General features: G+C 42.7%; 1 protein-coding gene across 1 annotated transcript in view; it reads right to left on the bottom strand.

Annotated features, from left to right (window-relative positions):
* The window catches only part of LOC310777830 (partitioning defective 3 homolog B-like), a gene marked incomplete at both ends in the record, with an annotated part of 422,164 nt that overhangs the window by 308,000 nt on the left and 94,973 nt on the right, over nt 1-19,191 (bottom strand). Inside the window, one exon of the mRNA XM_083638182.1 lies at nt 12,475-12,628. Coding sequence (XP_083494308.1) covers nt 12,475-12,628 — 154 coding nt within the window. The remainder of the gene's footprint in view (nt 1-12,474; nt 12,629-19,191) is intronic.

Below are 19,191 nucleotides of genomic sequence, written 5' to 3'. Positions count from 1 at the left end.
CTCACGCCCCTAAGGTTTTCAAATCCGTTGAAATTTTTGAAATTGGTTGTTTACAGCCTGAGATATCACCAGAAATCCACTCTGTGTGGAAGGGGGGGGGGGGGGGGGGGGGGAGGTGCGGGTGCGGGGACTCGAAATACTACATTTCCCACAATGCACTGGGCTCGCGTGGCCTTCGTTTCCATGCCCACCCCTCAGGCGTTTGGCTGATATCAAACTCCAGTAGGTGGCGGTAATGCACATATATGTTTGCCAACCGCCATAAAACTCAAAGAAGAAGAAGAAGAAGGCTTCGACAATAATATATGGAGAGAAGAAGAAATAAATCGAAAATAAATCGAAAATAAATTGCCTCCAAATTGCACCAAATTTAAACTGAAGTATATATGTCGGGAGATGTCTTCATAAAAAAAAATTCATGCATTTTAAGGCATTTTCGTAGGAGTTACGCGCATCTGATGTTGTAACTATTTTCTGTAAAAATGTGTAAAAACGGGTACATTGCTCAGCGTTGATTTCGTTACTTCAACCCACCTACTACTAGATGTAAAATTTGACGAGCTTTCCAATGCCGCCAGTCACGTGTCTGTCCGTGCTTCCGTTCCCGAGAAAATCATCTCTTTGCAAGGAGCTATGGAAAGCTAACCTAGCTACAGCAGGCTAGGTGGTCGAAAAAGATGGCTGCCTTTTTGTTTTTCTTCAGACCTCTGAAGGGGCGTGGAGGACCTCTAGAGGCGGGACCATGGCTCACAACAGTTGTAGTTCATAGGTGCACGACTTCCGCAAGGCGGACTTGGGCCAGATGACGCGAAACGCGTCGGCTGGCCCAAAAAATATGTGAGAGATGCTTGATATCTCTGGGAGTGAAGCTCCAATTTCAAAAATTTCAACGGATTCGAAAACCTTAGGGGCGTGAGATTTAATATATATTCATATCCCCCACGGAAAAGCCGTCCTTTAAGTATAAATGCAACACCATGACCACGTGCGACCACGTGCTGAGCGACACTTTCTAATAAGTATAAATTAAGCTTAAGTCCTCCCCCCTTAGCCATCTGCTGCTCACTTGGACAAATAGCACGCTGACTAGAATAAATCAGTCAGCCGTACTGTCAAAGCTACCATATCCCAAGAGGCTCTTCACAACTTTTTGAGACCTGATTTAATCTAGAAGCCATGCAAAAGGACTTCATTATGCAATGGAGGGAGATGGACAACATTTAAAGCTAGATATGGTGGGTGACAAGTAGAGAGTTTACAGGTCACAGTGGGTTTCCATACACCTGTTTAATGAGCATTTTCAATTTGCACTTTGTTAAAAAACACCTGAATGGAAACACTGCAGAATTTGAGGGGTGGGGGGGTGGTGGAGGGTGGAACATTCCAAATATCGCAACAACAAAAACAAAACAAAATCAGGTTTGAGGGAGGTGGAAAAGTTGGTGTATAGATAAAAGGAAACTGATTAAGCGAATCTTTAACCAAACTCCATTCAAAAACCATGCAATTTTAACCGAAGAAGACTGCGGCATAACAGGCGACTCACGTCTAGAACTGACATTATTCACTTACAGAAACTGGAAACTTTCAATTAAGATTGTAGATGTTTTTCATACCAAGACAACGGTGCACACGTATGGCGTTGGTGTAGCTGATCAGCAGAGACATATCCTACAGCAGACCAAGCTTTCCATCATGTTTTCGTCAATATGTTTTCTCTTTACCTGACATTTATTCAGAGGGTTAATTTCCCTTGTTTTAGGGTTTGACTGATGTCTGGCACAGTTTTAATCACGTCAATGTGCTTCCTCTTCACCAACTCCTAATATTACATGTAACGTAGTGGATGGAAATGCACATAATTTCGCATTTTCTTTTGCCAACTTTCAGAAAATTTTGTTAAAATTTGCGATAGCTTTGGATGGAAACCCAAATGAGGGAGAAGCCTCATCTCGCGGTCATCACGATTGCAGATAACAACAACGCCCAAGAGCAGCATGTGGATGTGAGATGTGGCTCTACGTTTATTAGTTTATTTCTATCCCTTGCCTGGCCTCTCAGGATACCTCGTAGTGTTGCATTTACCCCCATGCACATCGTTTGACCATTTGACCAACGTATAACTGTATGGAACACCATAAAGCCAGAGGAAAATCCAGATTTCTGCTGCATCTCTATGGAGTTCTAGGCTCACGATGTCCGACTGCATTGTGGAGCTGGTACGAACTGTAACTGGCTCATCTGCGTTCGAGGGCGGGACTTGGTGATAGGTCAATTGATTGCAATTGTGGAAGTCATATGACAGGCATGTTACTGTAAGTGTAGAATTGGAAATATATAAATATAGTCAAATGTGAATTCCTTCTTTATCCATTCCAATTCTTGACTTGCAGCTAAATCATCCAGACATGGTCAGCACACTGATTCTGGCCTGTGAATGAATAGCGATGCTCAGCTAAACTACTATCGTAAACTGAGTTAAATGTGTTCTCATATCCTAAAAGGCATGTCCAAAGTACAGTATATTAAGGCACTTAAAACTGTATACCCTACTAGCTAAGAAGTAGCGACTGATCGAGAAAGACAAGAAAGTGAACTAAATGGAAAATAGGAAGTCCAATATAGGACACATACGAGTGGAGGTACGCAAAGGAAGCGGTGTAAGGAGAAAAAAATGAGAAAGGTCAAAGGAAGGTTCACGAGACAGTGTGAAAGAGACAGAGAGAGAGACTGACAGAGACACTGAGAGAGACAGAAAGAGACAGAGACACATAGAGACAGTGGGAGAGAGAAAGAGACTGAGAGAGACACACAGAGACAGTGAGAGACAGAGACTAACAGAGACAGTGAGAGAAACAGAAATAGACTGAGAGAGACACAGAGACAGTGAGAGAGAGAAAGACGGCCAGAGACACAGAGCCAGTGGTAGAGAGAGAAAGAGACTGACAGAGACACAAAGAGACAGTGAGAGAGAGAGAGAGAAAGATTGCCAGAGTGAGAGACAAACCATGAGACAGCTAGAGAGAGAGAGAGAACTGATTCTGACCTTCTCACACTGACAGTGATAGTCTCCAGAGCTCCGTTACCTCTAATCTCCTATGACAGTCACCCATTGGCTGTAATCTGTGCTGACAGGCGACCATGCTGAAACAGACTCAACTTCCTGTCTTAACAGTGTGTGGATCATACGGCTAAGGCCCTTTATGACTGAGCTAGGCAAGCTGTTTATTCCTATTACAGTAGGAGTAAACGTAGTAGTATACATGCAGGATATATGATTTTGACTGTAATATATCAGTGGAATTAGTTCTAATGCAGGGAGGGGGGCCCTTTTCATTATCTAGTCTACAATCATCCATTTTGTGCTTGTGTGTGGTCCAGTTCTGGAGTCCTCAAGCTCAATTTGTTGCTTGACACCATTCCAAAAGACTGGAATGTTTTTAACGCTATCGTCAAACACATCAGGGTAGGGAAATAATGTAACGGCACATTATTACATTTAATGTGTCAATGACATATTAATGACATTTAGAAAACAACACTGACAGATGATGTTATGTAAATGTCAAGCGTTCAATTGGATGGATGAGACTGTGCAACAAAGCAGATAGACTATCAGTGGTTCCCAAACTGGGGTACGCGTACCCCTAGGGGTTATGTGGAGGTACTACAGGGGGTACTTGAGATAAAGGGGAAAATGGACAAATTTAAGAATAAATCAGAAAAATAAATGAAAGTTATGAAACGTTAAAATAAATCTGCTCACCAGGCACTGATTGCAACTCTTTCACTCCATTTAATATTTTGAAATGTTATATTCTTCAAAAGGTGGGTTATGAATCATTCATTGCATGCTATAGCTTCCTCTTGCAGTTTTTGAAGCAAAATGTTGTGGTCCGGTAAAGGAATAAGGGAAATAATTATTATAATAATACATCGGATTTATATAGCGCTTTTCCTAGTGCTCAAAGACGCTTTACAATACACAATAAAACAACTTTAATAGAGAAAAAAGAAAGAAATAAGAAAGAGAGTGAGAGAGAAATGTACTTCATGGGTTGAAAGCAAGGGTAAAGAGGTGGGTTTTGAGGGCTTTTTTGAAGGATGACAGAGTGTCTGTCTGGAAAGGGGGTCCCGAAGCCAAAAAAGTTTGAGAACCACTGAACTCTATTCATAACTAAAGGAAGTGGAATCCATGATTTGCTGACAGTGGTGCGACGCGCTAGTAATGTCAATAAGTTCCTCTGACAGCTCTAAGCCCTCTGACACTCACGTTGACCTCTAGTGAACACAGGCACTTGACCTGACATAAGACAGAAGGAGAGGGAGGAAGAGAGAGATGAAAGAGAGCAGGGAAAAGGGGGAGAAAGAAAGGGAGAGAGAGAAAGAGAGGGTGAGAGGAAGAAAGAGAAAAGAGGGCTGTCTCTTTCAGATACTGGAGGTGTAGCCCAGGTAACAGTAACCAGACACAGACATCAGAACACACACACACACACACACACACACACACACTTCCTCTCTTGCTCCTGTCGTCATTTTCTTCTGCTTCTCCTCATCTGATTCTCTTCCTTTTATCTCCTGGCAGTCTCCGGCCCCGGGCTAACTGTTAACATCACAGTTGTTCCTGTGTTGTTATCATCACCTCTTCCGGAGAAACTGCCCATCTCATCTACTTGACACTTGTTTGTACTGTAATTTAAATTTGACATTGTCCACCAGAGACCTGAGACGAATACAAAATAAATGTCACGCCATTGTAAAATGTCAAGCATGCATTCATTTCACATTCTGTTTATATTTGGATGAGTGACGATGTAGGCAAGTCCTGCGTGTTAGTGCTGTTGATACTCATACTACGGGGCTGCCGTAGAAAACGAAAGAAAAAATGTAGGCACATGTGATTCTCAGCCCACCAGAAATGTGCAAATAAGTATGCAGAAATTACAAAGTGTCAATATCTTTGGTTAATGTAGAGCATAGGCTATGTAAATAGCTCGTCCTAACTCGCATTCCAGGAATATCGCTACTCACGATGCTGCAGCCTCGGCTCATGGCTCTTTCCTGGTCGGCGGTTGGCTCTCTCTACACTAGGGGGGGGGGGGGGTAGCATTAACATAACGTTACTGCTATTAAAACATCCATGCTATAGGGTACCGCAGGAATGAGCCCGGAAGTAGCGAAAGTCAATTAGGGATGGGGCCGACGGATCGGATCGGAATTGGGGGGGGGGGGGATTTTTTTTTTTTTTTTCAATTCCAGCACACAGCTGGCCGTAATTTGTGTAATAATGTATAATAGTATCCTTCTTTGCCTTGTATATTTTCTTAATTTTGTCTGCTTTTTGCAAGGTATATTTTAAAAAAAAACTTTAATTGGCCAAATCTTTGCCTATACTGTATATTCAAGAAAAATATTGGTATCGGCATAATATCGGTATCGGCAGATATGCAAATTCAGGTATCGGAATCGGATCGGAAGTGAAAAAAGTGGATCGGTGCATCCCTAAAGTCAATGGGATTTTTGTATGAGGATTTCGGTTAAATGCATGAAATAAGGTATGTGGTTAAAAAAAGTTTATGAAACAGCGAAGTTTGTGTTCAGCAAGATAATCTTCACAAACGAGGGCCACTTTTATTACTTTTGAAGAGTAAATACGTTTCTTTACGAGACTTTCAGAAAACGCTTCAAATTTCATAAAAGTGGTCCTCATTTGTGAAGATTATCTTCGTATACCTACGTATATCATGTTGCTTGATCTCAATTGTCCATTTTTATCCTCTCAATTTGTAAAGCATGTTGTAACTATTGTTAGTGCTATAGTGTATAAATAAAGTTACTTTATCATTTTGATTTGCGGCTTCTTTCTTTCAGCCGTTCATCCGTCCATCCATCCATCCATCCATCCATACTCGATGTCGTGTGGGACTTCAGCGCTATGCTTCATTGACTTAGCCTAGCAGTCAAAGTCAACAAAGTTCAGCCCTACAGCATTACAATCAAGCTGTTTCATGTTTAACATCAGTTGCCATTGACCTGGTCATGCACTGACCTACTGGTCACAGCTAAAAGGATAAAATCACTGTTTCCCCCAAGGATTTTTTTTCTTTGTAAGATAAAAAAAAAAAAGAATCTGAAACTCTCAGCGAAAATCTCCCTGCCTAGTCAATGGTAGGGGGATTGCTGGTATAAATCAAAGAGTATCTGGTCCCCGAGAGCCAGCAGGGTCAGAAACGGAGCGGTGGTGGTTGTCAGAGTTAATCTGTTGTGAAGTGGCCAGTCCTCTGAGACACAATACTTCACCCCACTTACACTGAATATCAATGGACAGAAAAAGCACATCTTGGTGTATCAGGATAATGTGCTTTGACAGATGGCTGGCATCGTGTTGTTTGCATAATACTGTACTGTACTGCACACTGTTACTTGTGAGGATGGCAAATAAAACTGAGGCTGTGTGACATACATTTGCAATACAATGCATTTTCCATTGCACTGTTGAGCCAAAAGATGCCATTGGTGTTGACATTGGTAACAGAATAAGATGGACCACAAGCTGAAGTAACAGGTCATGACAAATGCCAGGCCCCAGGTAATGTGAAGGCCAGTGCTCTTCCTCCAGAGAGCATTGGGCTGCCATAATATGCCTTTGATCATAGCGTTGCAGCTGCAATGAATTTAGCTTAAATGTCACCTCAGATGAGGCAAACGTCTTCTTCTTTGCAGAATTTGGAAATCTTCTGAAATAGCTTTTGAAAGTGGAATCAGTAACAATGGAGAGATCCAGCACACACCAGCACACACCAGGATTGTTAGATTGACTGGTTTTGATATTAAGTAACATAAAACACAGCGAACAACACGTTTCGCATTGTAGCTTCATCAGGTTCGCTTTACAACTGATTGGCAAACAGGTGTGGGTTTAAAAAGACTGTGCCAACAGGTGATGATCATTATTTACAGGTCATGTGGCAGCATGAGTTACAGATCATGTGACAAAAGGAGGATACAGGTCCTGTGACAATTAATTCATATCACATCAGTTACAGTATACATGTTTGAAAAGACAAAAGTCAAATGTTTTCTACAATTTTCTATTTTTCTAATATCTATATTCGATACTTGACATTCATAGTCGTAATTCAGTCCGCTTGTCTTTTCAACTAGGGCTGTCACGATTCCTCGAGTACCTCGAATAACTCGAATAATTAAAATGATCGAGGCCAAAATGATTCGCCTCGACACGGCATTTAGAGAGTAGAGACTGTTTCTCACGGACGCTTACTGGTGTGGCACAGCGCTCTTCCGGTGTAAACACGTGAGAACACATGATCGCAGACAGACCAGAGACGGACCCCGCAAAATGGAACGAGGCGGCGGAGAAAGCAGACAGGAGGAGCCGGGAAGGGAAGAACCAGGGCCGACAAAGCGACCGAAACTGTCTAAGTGTGGGACCATTTCACGCTGAAAAAGGACACAAACTCAGTGGTGTGCAAGACGATACTTGCATATCACAACAGTACCTCGTCAATGCTTCAGCACCTGAACCGTAAACATCCAGTCTACGCATCCACCAGCGCATCTACGTCGAGCGGAGCAAGGTAACGCAACGTTAACTATACACAACGCTAATGTAAATGTATGCTAATGATTGCTACTTGATATGAACTCATTCATGGCCAGTTTAGGACTGCCAATATTTAGCACAGGCCAAAGATTTTCATAATTGTTGGTCATCTTTCAAGACCCACAGTAAATTATCTATTAGCACCAAAGTGATTTGCAATACCTCAAAATGAAGATGTACGTCTCTGGGTTCACCAGGAAAAGAAAGTGAGCTTTTAGCATGTTCTGTACTCTACTTATAGCCATTTATATACACCCTGTTTTCACCAAAAAGGTCTCTCGGAGAAGAGAAACAGCAGAAAAGGCAATTTTTGTAAAAGACACAATCTCAGGCAGAACTCGCTCTCAATTCTTTTATTTTGAACTGTATTGACATCAGACATGTAAATATTATTCATTATGACACAAATGACAAAAAAAAAAATATATATATATATATATATATATATATATACATGAAGTGCTTTTTTTACATTCAACAATACAGTTTACTCAGTGTGAGTGAGTGTGCAGACAGACACACAGACAGACAGACAGACAGACAGACAGACAGACAGACAGACAGACACACAGACAGACACACAGACACACACACACACACACACACACACACACACACACACACACACACACACACACACACACACACACAGAGAGAGTTCTGTCCACAGCTGCTGCTGGATCGCACCTCCTTCCCCCGCAAATTAGCATAGGAGGGGAACACCCATCTGGTCTGAGATCAGCGTCTAGCCTCCTCTGCCTCTGCTGCATCGTTTTCCTCCTCTCGTTCGGGCTGCCTGGGACGAATGCTGCGACACAGGAACGGGTCCGGCTTGGCTTTGGGACCAGGCGCTGGAACCGGATCGATCATGTTCGTCACAGGTTTGACTACTGCGAACAACTCAATCCAGGTTCGCCCTGCAGCATGGCGAGCAGTGCAGCGCGCCGAGGGGCGTTTCAATGGCGTTTCTCCTCTCTACAAGGAAGCGCGTTTCTCTGTTTTTCCTCCTGCTCATTTCAAAACAACAGCTGCGGTATGTGTTTGATCACATGTTGTCGGCTTGACTTTGAGGCTAAGGACCTGATAACATGTCACAGGCTGGGGAAGTGTTTGAACTACGCGCTGCACTAATAAAAACAAAAACACGTCAAACACGTCATTGGCTGGGAGGGCTATTCCTGATAACACGTCAAAGACGTCTTTGGCCATGAATGAGTTAAGACTAGTAGTAGTTGTGCTGCTGGCTTGCCACGTTGCCAATATGACTATTAGTAACTGCATTCACGCTGCATTTTTGTGATGTGGCTTGCCGTTTTCTGTGAGAAATACAAAGCTCAACCTAACATTAACGTTAGCGGCTAATTTAACAGCGTTGTGTGTGTGTGTGTGTGTGTGTGTGTGTGTGTGTGTGTGTGTGTGTGTGTGTGTGTGTGTGTGTGTGTGTGAGTGTGTGTGTGTGAGTGTGTGTGTGTGTGTGTGTGTGTGTGTGATCACACTAGCCTGTTGGTGTGTGAGAGAGAGTGAGTGTGTGTGAGAGAGAAAGAGTGTGTGTGTGGAGAATGTACATTTACACACCCTAGACCGGTCGACTCTTCTCATGATGATTGCAAACAACTATTTAATTGGTGCATTTTAGGCTCCAATTATTACACCACCTGACCTGTTATCTTGCTATTCTGATATTTGTGTCAATAATAGGCAAACAGGTCTAGGGTGTGTAAATGCGCATTCTCCAGTTTTGTTATGAACTTACCTAATAAATATCAATATTAATTATTATTTCACCTCTTTTTCAGCGGATCACAGCGTACTATGGCCAGCTTTGTAAGGACGGGTGAAAAAGATGAATGGTGCCACTGCCAGTTCTATGCAATTTAAAAAATAAAAATGTTGTTTTTTCTAAGAAAGAAACTAATGTAGTTGTTTATTTGAAGAGATTTATATTATTTTTTGGTGTATATTTACGATAAGCCTTTGAAAACACAAAAAAGGGTTCTTATCCGATTACTCGATTAATCGATGGATTATTCGGTAGAATACTCGATTACTAAAAGAATCGATAGTTGCAGCACTATTTTCAACATGTATAACTGATGTGTGAAGTGTTGGTGTTTCGGCAAAGTTTGGAGGCAGCGGTGTGCCTTGCAACTCCAAACAGACACACATACGCATACAGCTCTCCAATCATAGTACAGTAGTAGGATGCATAATTCAAATATTTTACACTAAAATGTTGAGATTTTGACTGGAATCCATCAACAACACTACTCAACAACACCCATATACATTGGTTTTAAAGCTGGGGGGGAGGGGTCAGTTTAGGGTTTAGTTACCCTTTAATAACTGACTTACTGTAATAACTGACTTTGAACTAGTTTGCTAGAACAGCCATGGATGTGTGCTAGAATGTGTGACACTGCGTTTGTGGACTGGTCAGGGGTTCTCCTAGTGAAATATCTTGTAATGTGTCGCTCAGTCATATAGTGTGAAAACAACAACGACACAACAACTCCCCATTACAAGACAGCAAGTGGTGCAATCTGAACAGAACAGCGATCTGAGGAGTTTGACTGTAAGGTAATGTGTCCGTGCCAACTTTGACAATCCTCTTATCATTATCACTACACATCATTGCCACCAATGTGCAGTCGGACAGAGCCTGCGCTAATATAAGATACAAAAAATGATATACAAATGAAAGTGAAAATTAAATACCGTAAATTCCGGACTATAAGCCGCGGCTTTTTTCCCGTTTTTTGGCCCCTGCGGCTTATATAACGGTGCGTCTTATCTATGGATTTTTTCAGAAAAAAAAAAAAAAAAAAAAAAATCTCTCTTTTTTAGCACTCTTTCTAACTATAAATCCACTTCTGTTTTAATTTCCTCTCTTGCCCTCTTTTCACCACACCGCGGACACTGTGTGCACTGTAAAAATAAACAACGGTGGTGTTGTGTTATGTTGTTTTGTTGAAATGTTACGGTAATACGGTAAATGGGAGCTTCCTCAAACAGCCATCTCTTTCCCGACAATCCCCTCTGTGCGTGACCACTTACATATGGTAATTACGGTAAGCAAACGGCCACAAGCCCATCAACTCCCTCCCCCGACTACCAGGAGAAAATCACAAACTTCGGCGAATTCACACAAAGGAAGATCAAGGAATATTCCATCGAACCGGAGCAGATCATAAATATGGATGAAGTGCCTTTGACGTTCGACCTGCCACTCACTCGGACTGTTAACAAGAAGCGCCCTGGAGGATTCTTTCACCAAAAAAAAGCTTTGCTCGTTCTCGACAGCATGAGAACGAGCAGTAGATGATCATGAGGTGGTTTTTCAGACGTGTCGATATAGCAGTTTATCGCAAAAGTGTAATGGAAACACATTTTTCGCATTTGCACGTCATGTGACCCATATTATCCCTTGGAAAAGGAGCGGAAAATAAGTTTGGTAAGTAAGGTTCGATAGCCGTGTCAAAACCTCCGCAGCAAGTGGAAAACTTTGAAGCAACGCTACCTAGCAGAAAGACGAGTGTTGTGCAAAAGCGTAGCCGGGCAAATTAGATAATGTTTAATGGCAGAAATCGGTCCATGGTGACAGCAGGCTGCCTGTGTGCGCGCATTTGGCACAGCGGCGAGATGAGAGGATGAAAAGCACACACTGTGCGGTGGTGCTGTCTGAAGTGAATACAGTGACTGTGAGTAGGCTAATACATTGCACACGTTTCAGGTGCAATTATAGAACCAAATCAGCCTTTTCCCCCCTCCATCTCTAAATCGGACCAGTTGTAGGCTATTAGGCTACCTTTTTTCCTCTGCCTGTCGCGCTGACTGCATTCACGCAGCCAGCAACATTTTGCGACTCATTTTCTTTTGAATTGATAATCAGGCTCGTTTATATGCATTGTAACTTCATGTTGGGATTTCCATTGACCATTGGTTGGATTTGAGCATGCAGGGGACGGGATATGGGGCAGATCCCCGTGCGTAATCACTGTGGCAGCTGCTGCAACGGGGAATCACTCAAACGCAACTTCAATGGAAACGCCTACAAGTCGCAATTGTACATTGTCGAAGTTGTAGAAATATCGCAATTCTTTTGCGAAAAACTGTAATGGAAACACAGCTATAGATGAAGAGGAGTTCGTTGGTTTTGAGTGACAATGAAGGAGAGAGGAGAGTGGTTGACGAAGCCACCCTGAACCTGTTCGTTTCCGACACTGAAGATGAGGACTTTGGTGGTTTCAGTACGCAGGAAGAAGAGGAAGACGAGCATTAGTGACTTGACTTCTCTGGTTACAGGTTTGCTGCACATATAGCCTATTGTTGTGTGATTTTGTCTGGGGATTAGTGACCTGACTTTTGTTTTGTTTTGTTGAAATGTTAATAAATGGGAGCTTCCCCAAACAGCCATCGCTTTCCCGACATTCCTCTCTGTGCACGAACCCTTTCATATGGTAATTAACATCAAAACACCCGCGGCTTATAGACCGGTGCGGCTTATAGAAGAAAAAAATAGTCAATTTTGGTCCCGCGGCTTATACACCGGTGCGTCTTATAGTCCGGAATTTACGGTACTTCATTTGGGTTCTTCTGATGTCGTGACTTGTATCTTAGGGAGACGTCTACAATTTTTCTAGATGAATAGGTGAATAGTTAGATAGAGACATGTGATTTCAACTTTTCTGGATTATTTTAGGGTATAGCACTTTCAATGAGTCTAAACAGTTTTTCTGGAAAGAAGGGAAAATGCTATGTGTCATTACGGGATAGAAGAAGAAAAGTGCATCAAGTTTGTGCGAGGCACAACCAACATACTGACATACAGTGCACACATGCAAGCTACTCACTGGACTTGAGGGCTGACGAGTTCACTTCAATCTCCCCTCCTCTAATTGGCTGGAAGACAGAGAGCTCTGATTGGTAGACGTCTGGGCTGGGCCCCGGACTTGTGCTGGCCCGGCCCCTCTGCTGGGCTTCCTGCTCCTCATACACCGCCATCAGCTGAAAAGAGACAATATGATTGGTTACTTCCCCTCCATTCTCGTGTCTTTACCACAGCATCCGCTAGTGGACATAAGGCCATAAGGCTGCTGTGGAAAAGGCCCATTATCCAATCATCATGAAACTTTGTGAAGACAGATATCATCAATGACAGATATCATCAATGACCAGTCTGCATAGCTGTTTTAAGCTTGAACAGTAGGGGGCGCTACAAATGCCAAAAAACTGTATGGACGATGAAATAGCTTGAAATTTGGTATGCATGTTTAGGGTAGGCTACTAGTCAAAATAAGCTGTTTTATCAACATTGGTAAAAGCGGGCGAGGCCTATAGTTTAATAACCATGTAACAGTCGGAACAAATTTGGTACAGACGGTTTTAACTTGACAGCATAAACATTCTAAATTGCCCTGAGCTTACTTCCTGTTGCAGTGTTTGCGAATACAAACCCTGACAGGAAATAAGCAAGGTTCCAAACTGTTCCTTAGCAACACCATTCCGTGAAAACCATCTATAGGCACTGTGGGCCTGTACAGGATCTGTACTTGTTTCAACTTAAAGTAGAAAATGGAAATAGAAAATACGTTGTATTAATTCTGAACCGATTTTGAGGAAATTGTAGAAGTAGCAGATAATAGAGAAAGAGTGAAAAATGGAAAGAGTGAGAGAATGAGAGAGCGAGCACAGAAAGCACAGGTCTGAGATCTAAAGAAAAATACAACGGTTCTCAAATGTAGAACATTTTCACTGCAGAGAGACGAACGAGTTGAAGGTGCAGAACAGAATACTATGACAAAAGAACGTGAATGTCATAAACTCTCAACACACGACCCTTGGTGTCTCACTAGGGCAGAACATTGTCTATAATGTGTGTGTGTGTGTGTGTGTGTTTACATACAGTATGAGCTGTGTGTTACCTTGTGGATGAGGACGCTATAGAGGACGTCCAAGGAGCCCAGCATTCCTGCGACGGAGTGTGTATGTGTGTGTGTCTACGGTTCAACAACTGCCTCCATTGGTGTTTCCCCTCTGCGTGTGTGTGTGTGTGTGTGTGACACCCGCTAGGTCTAACTGTGTTATATACTGGAATCCCTGTCTATTGAGTATTGCACTGAGTCTGCGTTTAGCCTCACATAGCATAGAGCTTGCCAACACAGTGTTCTAGGGGCCTCCACACTAAAGCTGAATAGACCAGTGTGTGTGTGTGTGTGTGTGTGTGTGTGTGTGTGTGTGTGTGTGTATGTGTGTGTGTATACAGGCGAGTAGCAAAGAAAGAGGACTTTGCCAGTAAAGCGAGAGGCTTCCCACTACACAGAAATGAGTAAATACACAACTTACACACACACACACACACACACACACACACACACACACACACACACACAACCATATGAATATACAGTACGTATATGCACAAACACAGTGAGTCAGAGGACTGTAATAGCCAACATATGTTGGCTGTCACTTCTGCACATGACGGCAAAAATAAAATAGTGTAGTATTACAAAACGATCACATGCACATAATATACACATACAAAGCTATACAGAGCCAAAGTGAACGTCACTTCCTGCTTTTTTCCCTGTACCAACGTGTGAAGAAATATGAGTGGTGGTGGTGGACTGAGAGATTACGTTACTTTTTTGATCCCGTTTGAATTGTGCCACGGGGTACACATGTTAAATTTGGTGGATTTAAAAGATAACTATGCATGTCATTGTCAAGAAAGTCGGTTTGTCCTGAAACTGAAATGTAAGGTTTAGTTTTGTCAATCAACTACATCTCGTGTCGCACATTATACGTCACACCATCAACAACAATGGACTGGCGGTCGTGCGTGGTCTTTCTGATTTATAACTTATAGTGCCACAGTTTTACCACAAACTGCGACTTTCTCGACTTGCAGAGTTATCTTTTACATTGACAAACATGGTCGCTGCTCTGGTGATGAGTAAATATTACCACCAATATCACAAGAGAAATGTCCGTTCTGAAATGCTCGCCATATATATTTTTTTCTCTGCTCGCCATATATCTGGGAAAGGATTGGCACAAAACAGTTGTGACAGTCAGCGTGCAAAAGGCATTTTGGGGACGGAGTGAGAGCCTTTGGGTGCAACACTTTAGGATCCAGAACAACAGCTGATCTGCTGCAGGATGATCAGGCTGTTCGTTGGAACAGTCGGTTCACCCAGCAGAACATCTGATCTGCTGCAGGATGATCAGGCTGTTTGTTGGAACAGTCGGTTCACCCAGCAGAACATCTGATCTGCTGCAGGATGATCAGGCTGTTTGTTGGAATTCAACATAACAAAGCATACTGAGATTTGATGATTAGTTAGCATTCATCAGTTTTCTATCTAGCAGTTTTCTATCAAGTAGAAACCTTTGACAACTACTGTCCGGTGGCTATCTGCAGGGGTGGCAAGACTCACAGACAAGAAAAAGAGGCAAATAAAGTAGGGCTGTGGCGATTCACTTATCTCCCGATTCGATACTATCACGATTCTTGGGTGCCGATTCGATTTATATTGCGATTCTTAAGTATTGCGATTCTACGATTATTGCGATTCGATATTACGATTTATTGCGATTTTTGTTTATTTTTTTATTTTCTTTTTTCAGTTTGTTTGCTTTTTTACACTAGATTAGAACATGGGAAAAGTTGAATCATACACTAGAGACTGTATATTATATATCATGAGTAGGGCTGGGCGATATAGTTAAAAACAGGGGCGGACTGGGATCATAATTCAGGCCGGGCATTAGATACCAAGCAGGCCAGGCCGATATGGGCCAACGCGCGTGAAATTTGGGCCGTTTGAAGCCAGATTTGGGCCGTTTGAAGTCCAATTTTACAATGAGATGCACCCACTTTAACCCTGAAGTGTAATTATTACTTCAGACTAACTAATAAAGTAATAAAACCACTAGTAAACCAGTAGGCGGCGCCTGGCCTGCTGTTCAGTGAGTGGCCTGACTGCAAGCACCCAAAAAAAAAAAAAAAAATTTTTTTTTTGCGATTATCGATTCTGGAATAAAAGATCGATCCAAAAAATCGTGACATTAAAAATCGCGATACTTAGGTGAATCGATTTTTTCCCCCACCCCTAAAATAAAGAGATATTTGGTAAAACGCAGTCAGTTTCTATCAGCTGATTTAGCCTACTGTAACACACAGAGACAGAGAGAAGTGGCAGAGTTGAGGTAAAAACAATAAGAAAAGGTGACATATGAAGTGGAGAGACAGAATGAAAAAATGGCAACATTAAAAAAAATGCCTTGGAAAGTTAAGTAGAGGTGGAAAGAGAGAGGAGAGAGACAGATGAGGGAGTGGAGGGCTTTGTCTCTATTCTGTCTGACAGCAGACTAAAAGGCCTGTCAAAGCCAATGACACGGCTGTCATTGGAAATGGCGAAAGAAAGAAAGAAAGAAAGAAAGAAAGAAAGAAAGAAAGAAAAGGCATTGAGAGAGTGGGTAAGGGGAGAGACACCTGGAGAATTAGAAAGAGAATGAGGGAGACTGACAAAATATGATCCTGAAGATCCAGTGATGAGTGTAAAAAGTACTGAGAAGTGTGAAAAAGAAATCAAAAGGTGAGACGAGACGAGACAAGACAAGACAAGGCAAGACAAGTCAGATATTTTAAAGAGAGGTTGCCAGTCTGTCTCACCATCTAGTGCCATAGCCGCGGGAAGTCATGTATACTGGGGGGGCTGAGAAAAAAAGAGGGAGGGGAGCGCGAATGAACAAGCAGGAATGGCGGTGAGCAACTATATAGTGTATACAGCTGATCAGTGCAGCGCGGAGCTAATCACCATGGCAACAGTAAACAATCAACGACGTAGAAGAAAGTGAAGCGCGCACATATAGCCAGAAAAATGCAGCATGAAAAGCAGCAAGGCACAATCACAGATGTATGCTGCACAGCGGCATCTTTAATAACCACCTTCTCTCTGAGAGCTGCTGTTTTCATGCCTTCTTGGTCGAATCTCCTCTTTATTTCCCATGTAACCAAGTCCACTGCCTCATAAAACTCACGTCTCCATGACTGTTGCGTAACTTCTCCCTACCTTTTTCAGATCCCCAAACTATGCAAATCTCTCTTATCTACCACTTACTCATGTGCGTAAAACACACACATGGAATGTGCGCATGGCGGCGCAAGCACATTAATGTAAGTATGTATGATGTATTTAGCCAATATATCATCAGCAGATTCACAACTTAAACAACGACGAGTAGAGCGCAAATAAAGCTTGTTTACCTTTCAGAAGTGGACACCGGCGGGGGCCTGCGTCAGCAAAGGTCTTTAAATAAATCCAATCATCCTCTATTAGGATTCTCTCTGCCAGTTCATTTTATAGGGAGATTGTTGCCAGTCCATTAAGTCTGTCTTGTTTCATTGTAGGCTACTACTGCAGAGGTAGTTTCAACTTTGAGAAACTTCAGATATTGTATATTGGAATTTTGGTCTCTCCAATGAATGGGCAGGCAAAGTGCGCACTGCGCACCGCACAGGGAAACCGATTGTTTTGGAATCCAGAAACAAGGTTAGAATTAGGGATGTCACGATACCAAAATTATGAGTTCGATACCGATACCTGCCTACAGTGAGTATCTCGATACCGATACTGAAACGATACCACGGCAAAAAACTAAAACATCAGGAAAAGTAGTGGAATAAATAGAGGGGACAAAACATTTTCAGTTTGATATCATTGTCATTTTTATATCTAATATACTCAATTAAAAAAAAAATCTAAATAGAAAATGAGAAAATGTGCTCAGTAAAGTGCAGAACTCCGCCAAGGTGTATTGAGTCATTTGTGTTCAGTCTACTTTAGTGCACATCAACTGTAGTGTGCCTGTGCTATAGTGTAGCCTATGTGGGTTAATAATCCTGGGTTTAAGATTCATTAACATGAAGTGCCAGATTTATGGTTAATCTAGTAATATATATTATTTTCACACATAAATGTAGGCTATTGAAATGTAGGCTTATTATGTGGTGTATCTCTCCCCCCCCCCCCATACATGTAGGCTAGGTATTTTTTACAATGAATTCGTATATCATAATAATTGGGATTATTGTAAATATTAGGATAGGTGACATCAGATGATTGCTTAGCATGTAAAAGCTTTAATAACACTGCCATTGAGGGCCATAGTGTTATTAAATATTGTACATGGTATGCAGTCATCTGATGTCCCCTCCCCTAAACGTTACATGTCATGACTTGCTCCTTGGCAGAGATCTGTGCTCGAGCACATTGCCTCGTGTTTCACTGTAAACGAGTAGGCTATTGTGACAAGCGAACTTTTTCAGTGAAACAAGTTCGCTTGTCACACAATACTCTGACTTATTTGAGGGCATGTATGTTTATCGTTCACGTTCGCTAACCTGTCGGTCTTTAAACTCTTTTGGCTCATTTCCACCACATTTTACTGCCCTGTACAGCTCGTCACCACTCGGCTCTAATCGTATCAGCCCTATGGACGTTTTGCTTCCACCGCGGATCATCGCCCCCCCCCCCCCCCCCCCCGCCCACAGCTGGTCGTCTAAAAATAGCGACCGCATATCTGTCCTTCGGCTATAACATAACGTTACAATTAAATCCATCCACAGAACTTTGAAACTGTTTATGAAATACTGGTGCCTCTAAATTACCTACAGTGTACATGGGCAAATGTGACAATCGGCCAAGAGAATGATATCACAGGCATGCGCGCTGTGCGGGGACGGGAGAGGCGCAACAGAGTGAAGCCTCTACCCCGCAGCCTCTCACCAGGCAAGACCGGGGCTTCCAAACACCCGCTGCGGCCTAGCAGCCTGCACTCAGCTACAGAGCTCCCTGAGCGAGCAGCGGACTTTTTTCTCAGACAATTGAACACCCGCCACGATTTTATTTCACCGGAGGTGAAGGCAGCGACACAAAATACTGATGGAAATATACATAACAGAAGATAAGGTAAGACCACTAAACTGGTATGCAGCCGCCAGCATTGCATTGACAGTCAGTAGACAGAGTAAACACGATTCTCTCTGACCAATCAGTAGCCATCAGAGTTTTACGTCACCATTTGGGACCTACTCGCCAGCCCGAAGTACCCCGACGAGGCAGGGACCAAAAGTAGCACGACTCGGCCTTAAATCAAACCGAGCTGGGCCGCTTTTTGACGGTGGGATGAGACCAAAAGTCGAGTCGAGCGGAGCGGGACCGCGCTACTAGCTGCTGTGGAATTGGGCCATTTGAACAGGTCGGGGTGCCTGTCGGCAAGTCAGAGAGAGCTTTTTTTCACTTTTCACCAGTCACCATTGGTTCAAGGCAACGCCGTGTTGCCTTCAAGTGAACTGGGACACAGGCTCTCAACTTTAATGCCGCTGTGTCTCTCTCCTCCGCTAACAAACACCACGGTCGCACACTGACGCAACCCATGACATTTTTTAAAGTATCGGTACTAAATTAACGTGGTATAGTATCCTTTTTAACGGCAGGGAACCGCGGTACCATACTAATACCAGTATACCGTGCAAGCCTAGTTAGAATATCGCGCTAGTT

The sequence above is a fragment of the Poromitra crassiceps genome, assembly GCF_964638095.1.
Source record: "Poromitra crassiceps genome assembly, chromosome: 6".
NCBI classification, from domain to species: Eukaryota; Metazoa; Chordata; class Actinopteri; order Beryciformes; family Melamphaidae; genus Poromitra; species Poromitra crassiceps.
Note: the sequence above shows the minus strand (reverse complement) of the source record. Positions and strands in the feature narration are given on the sequence as shown.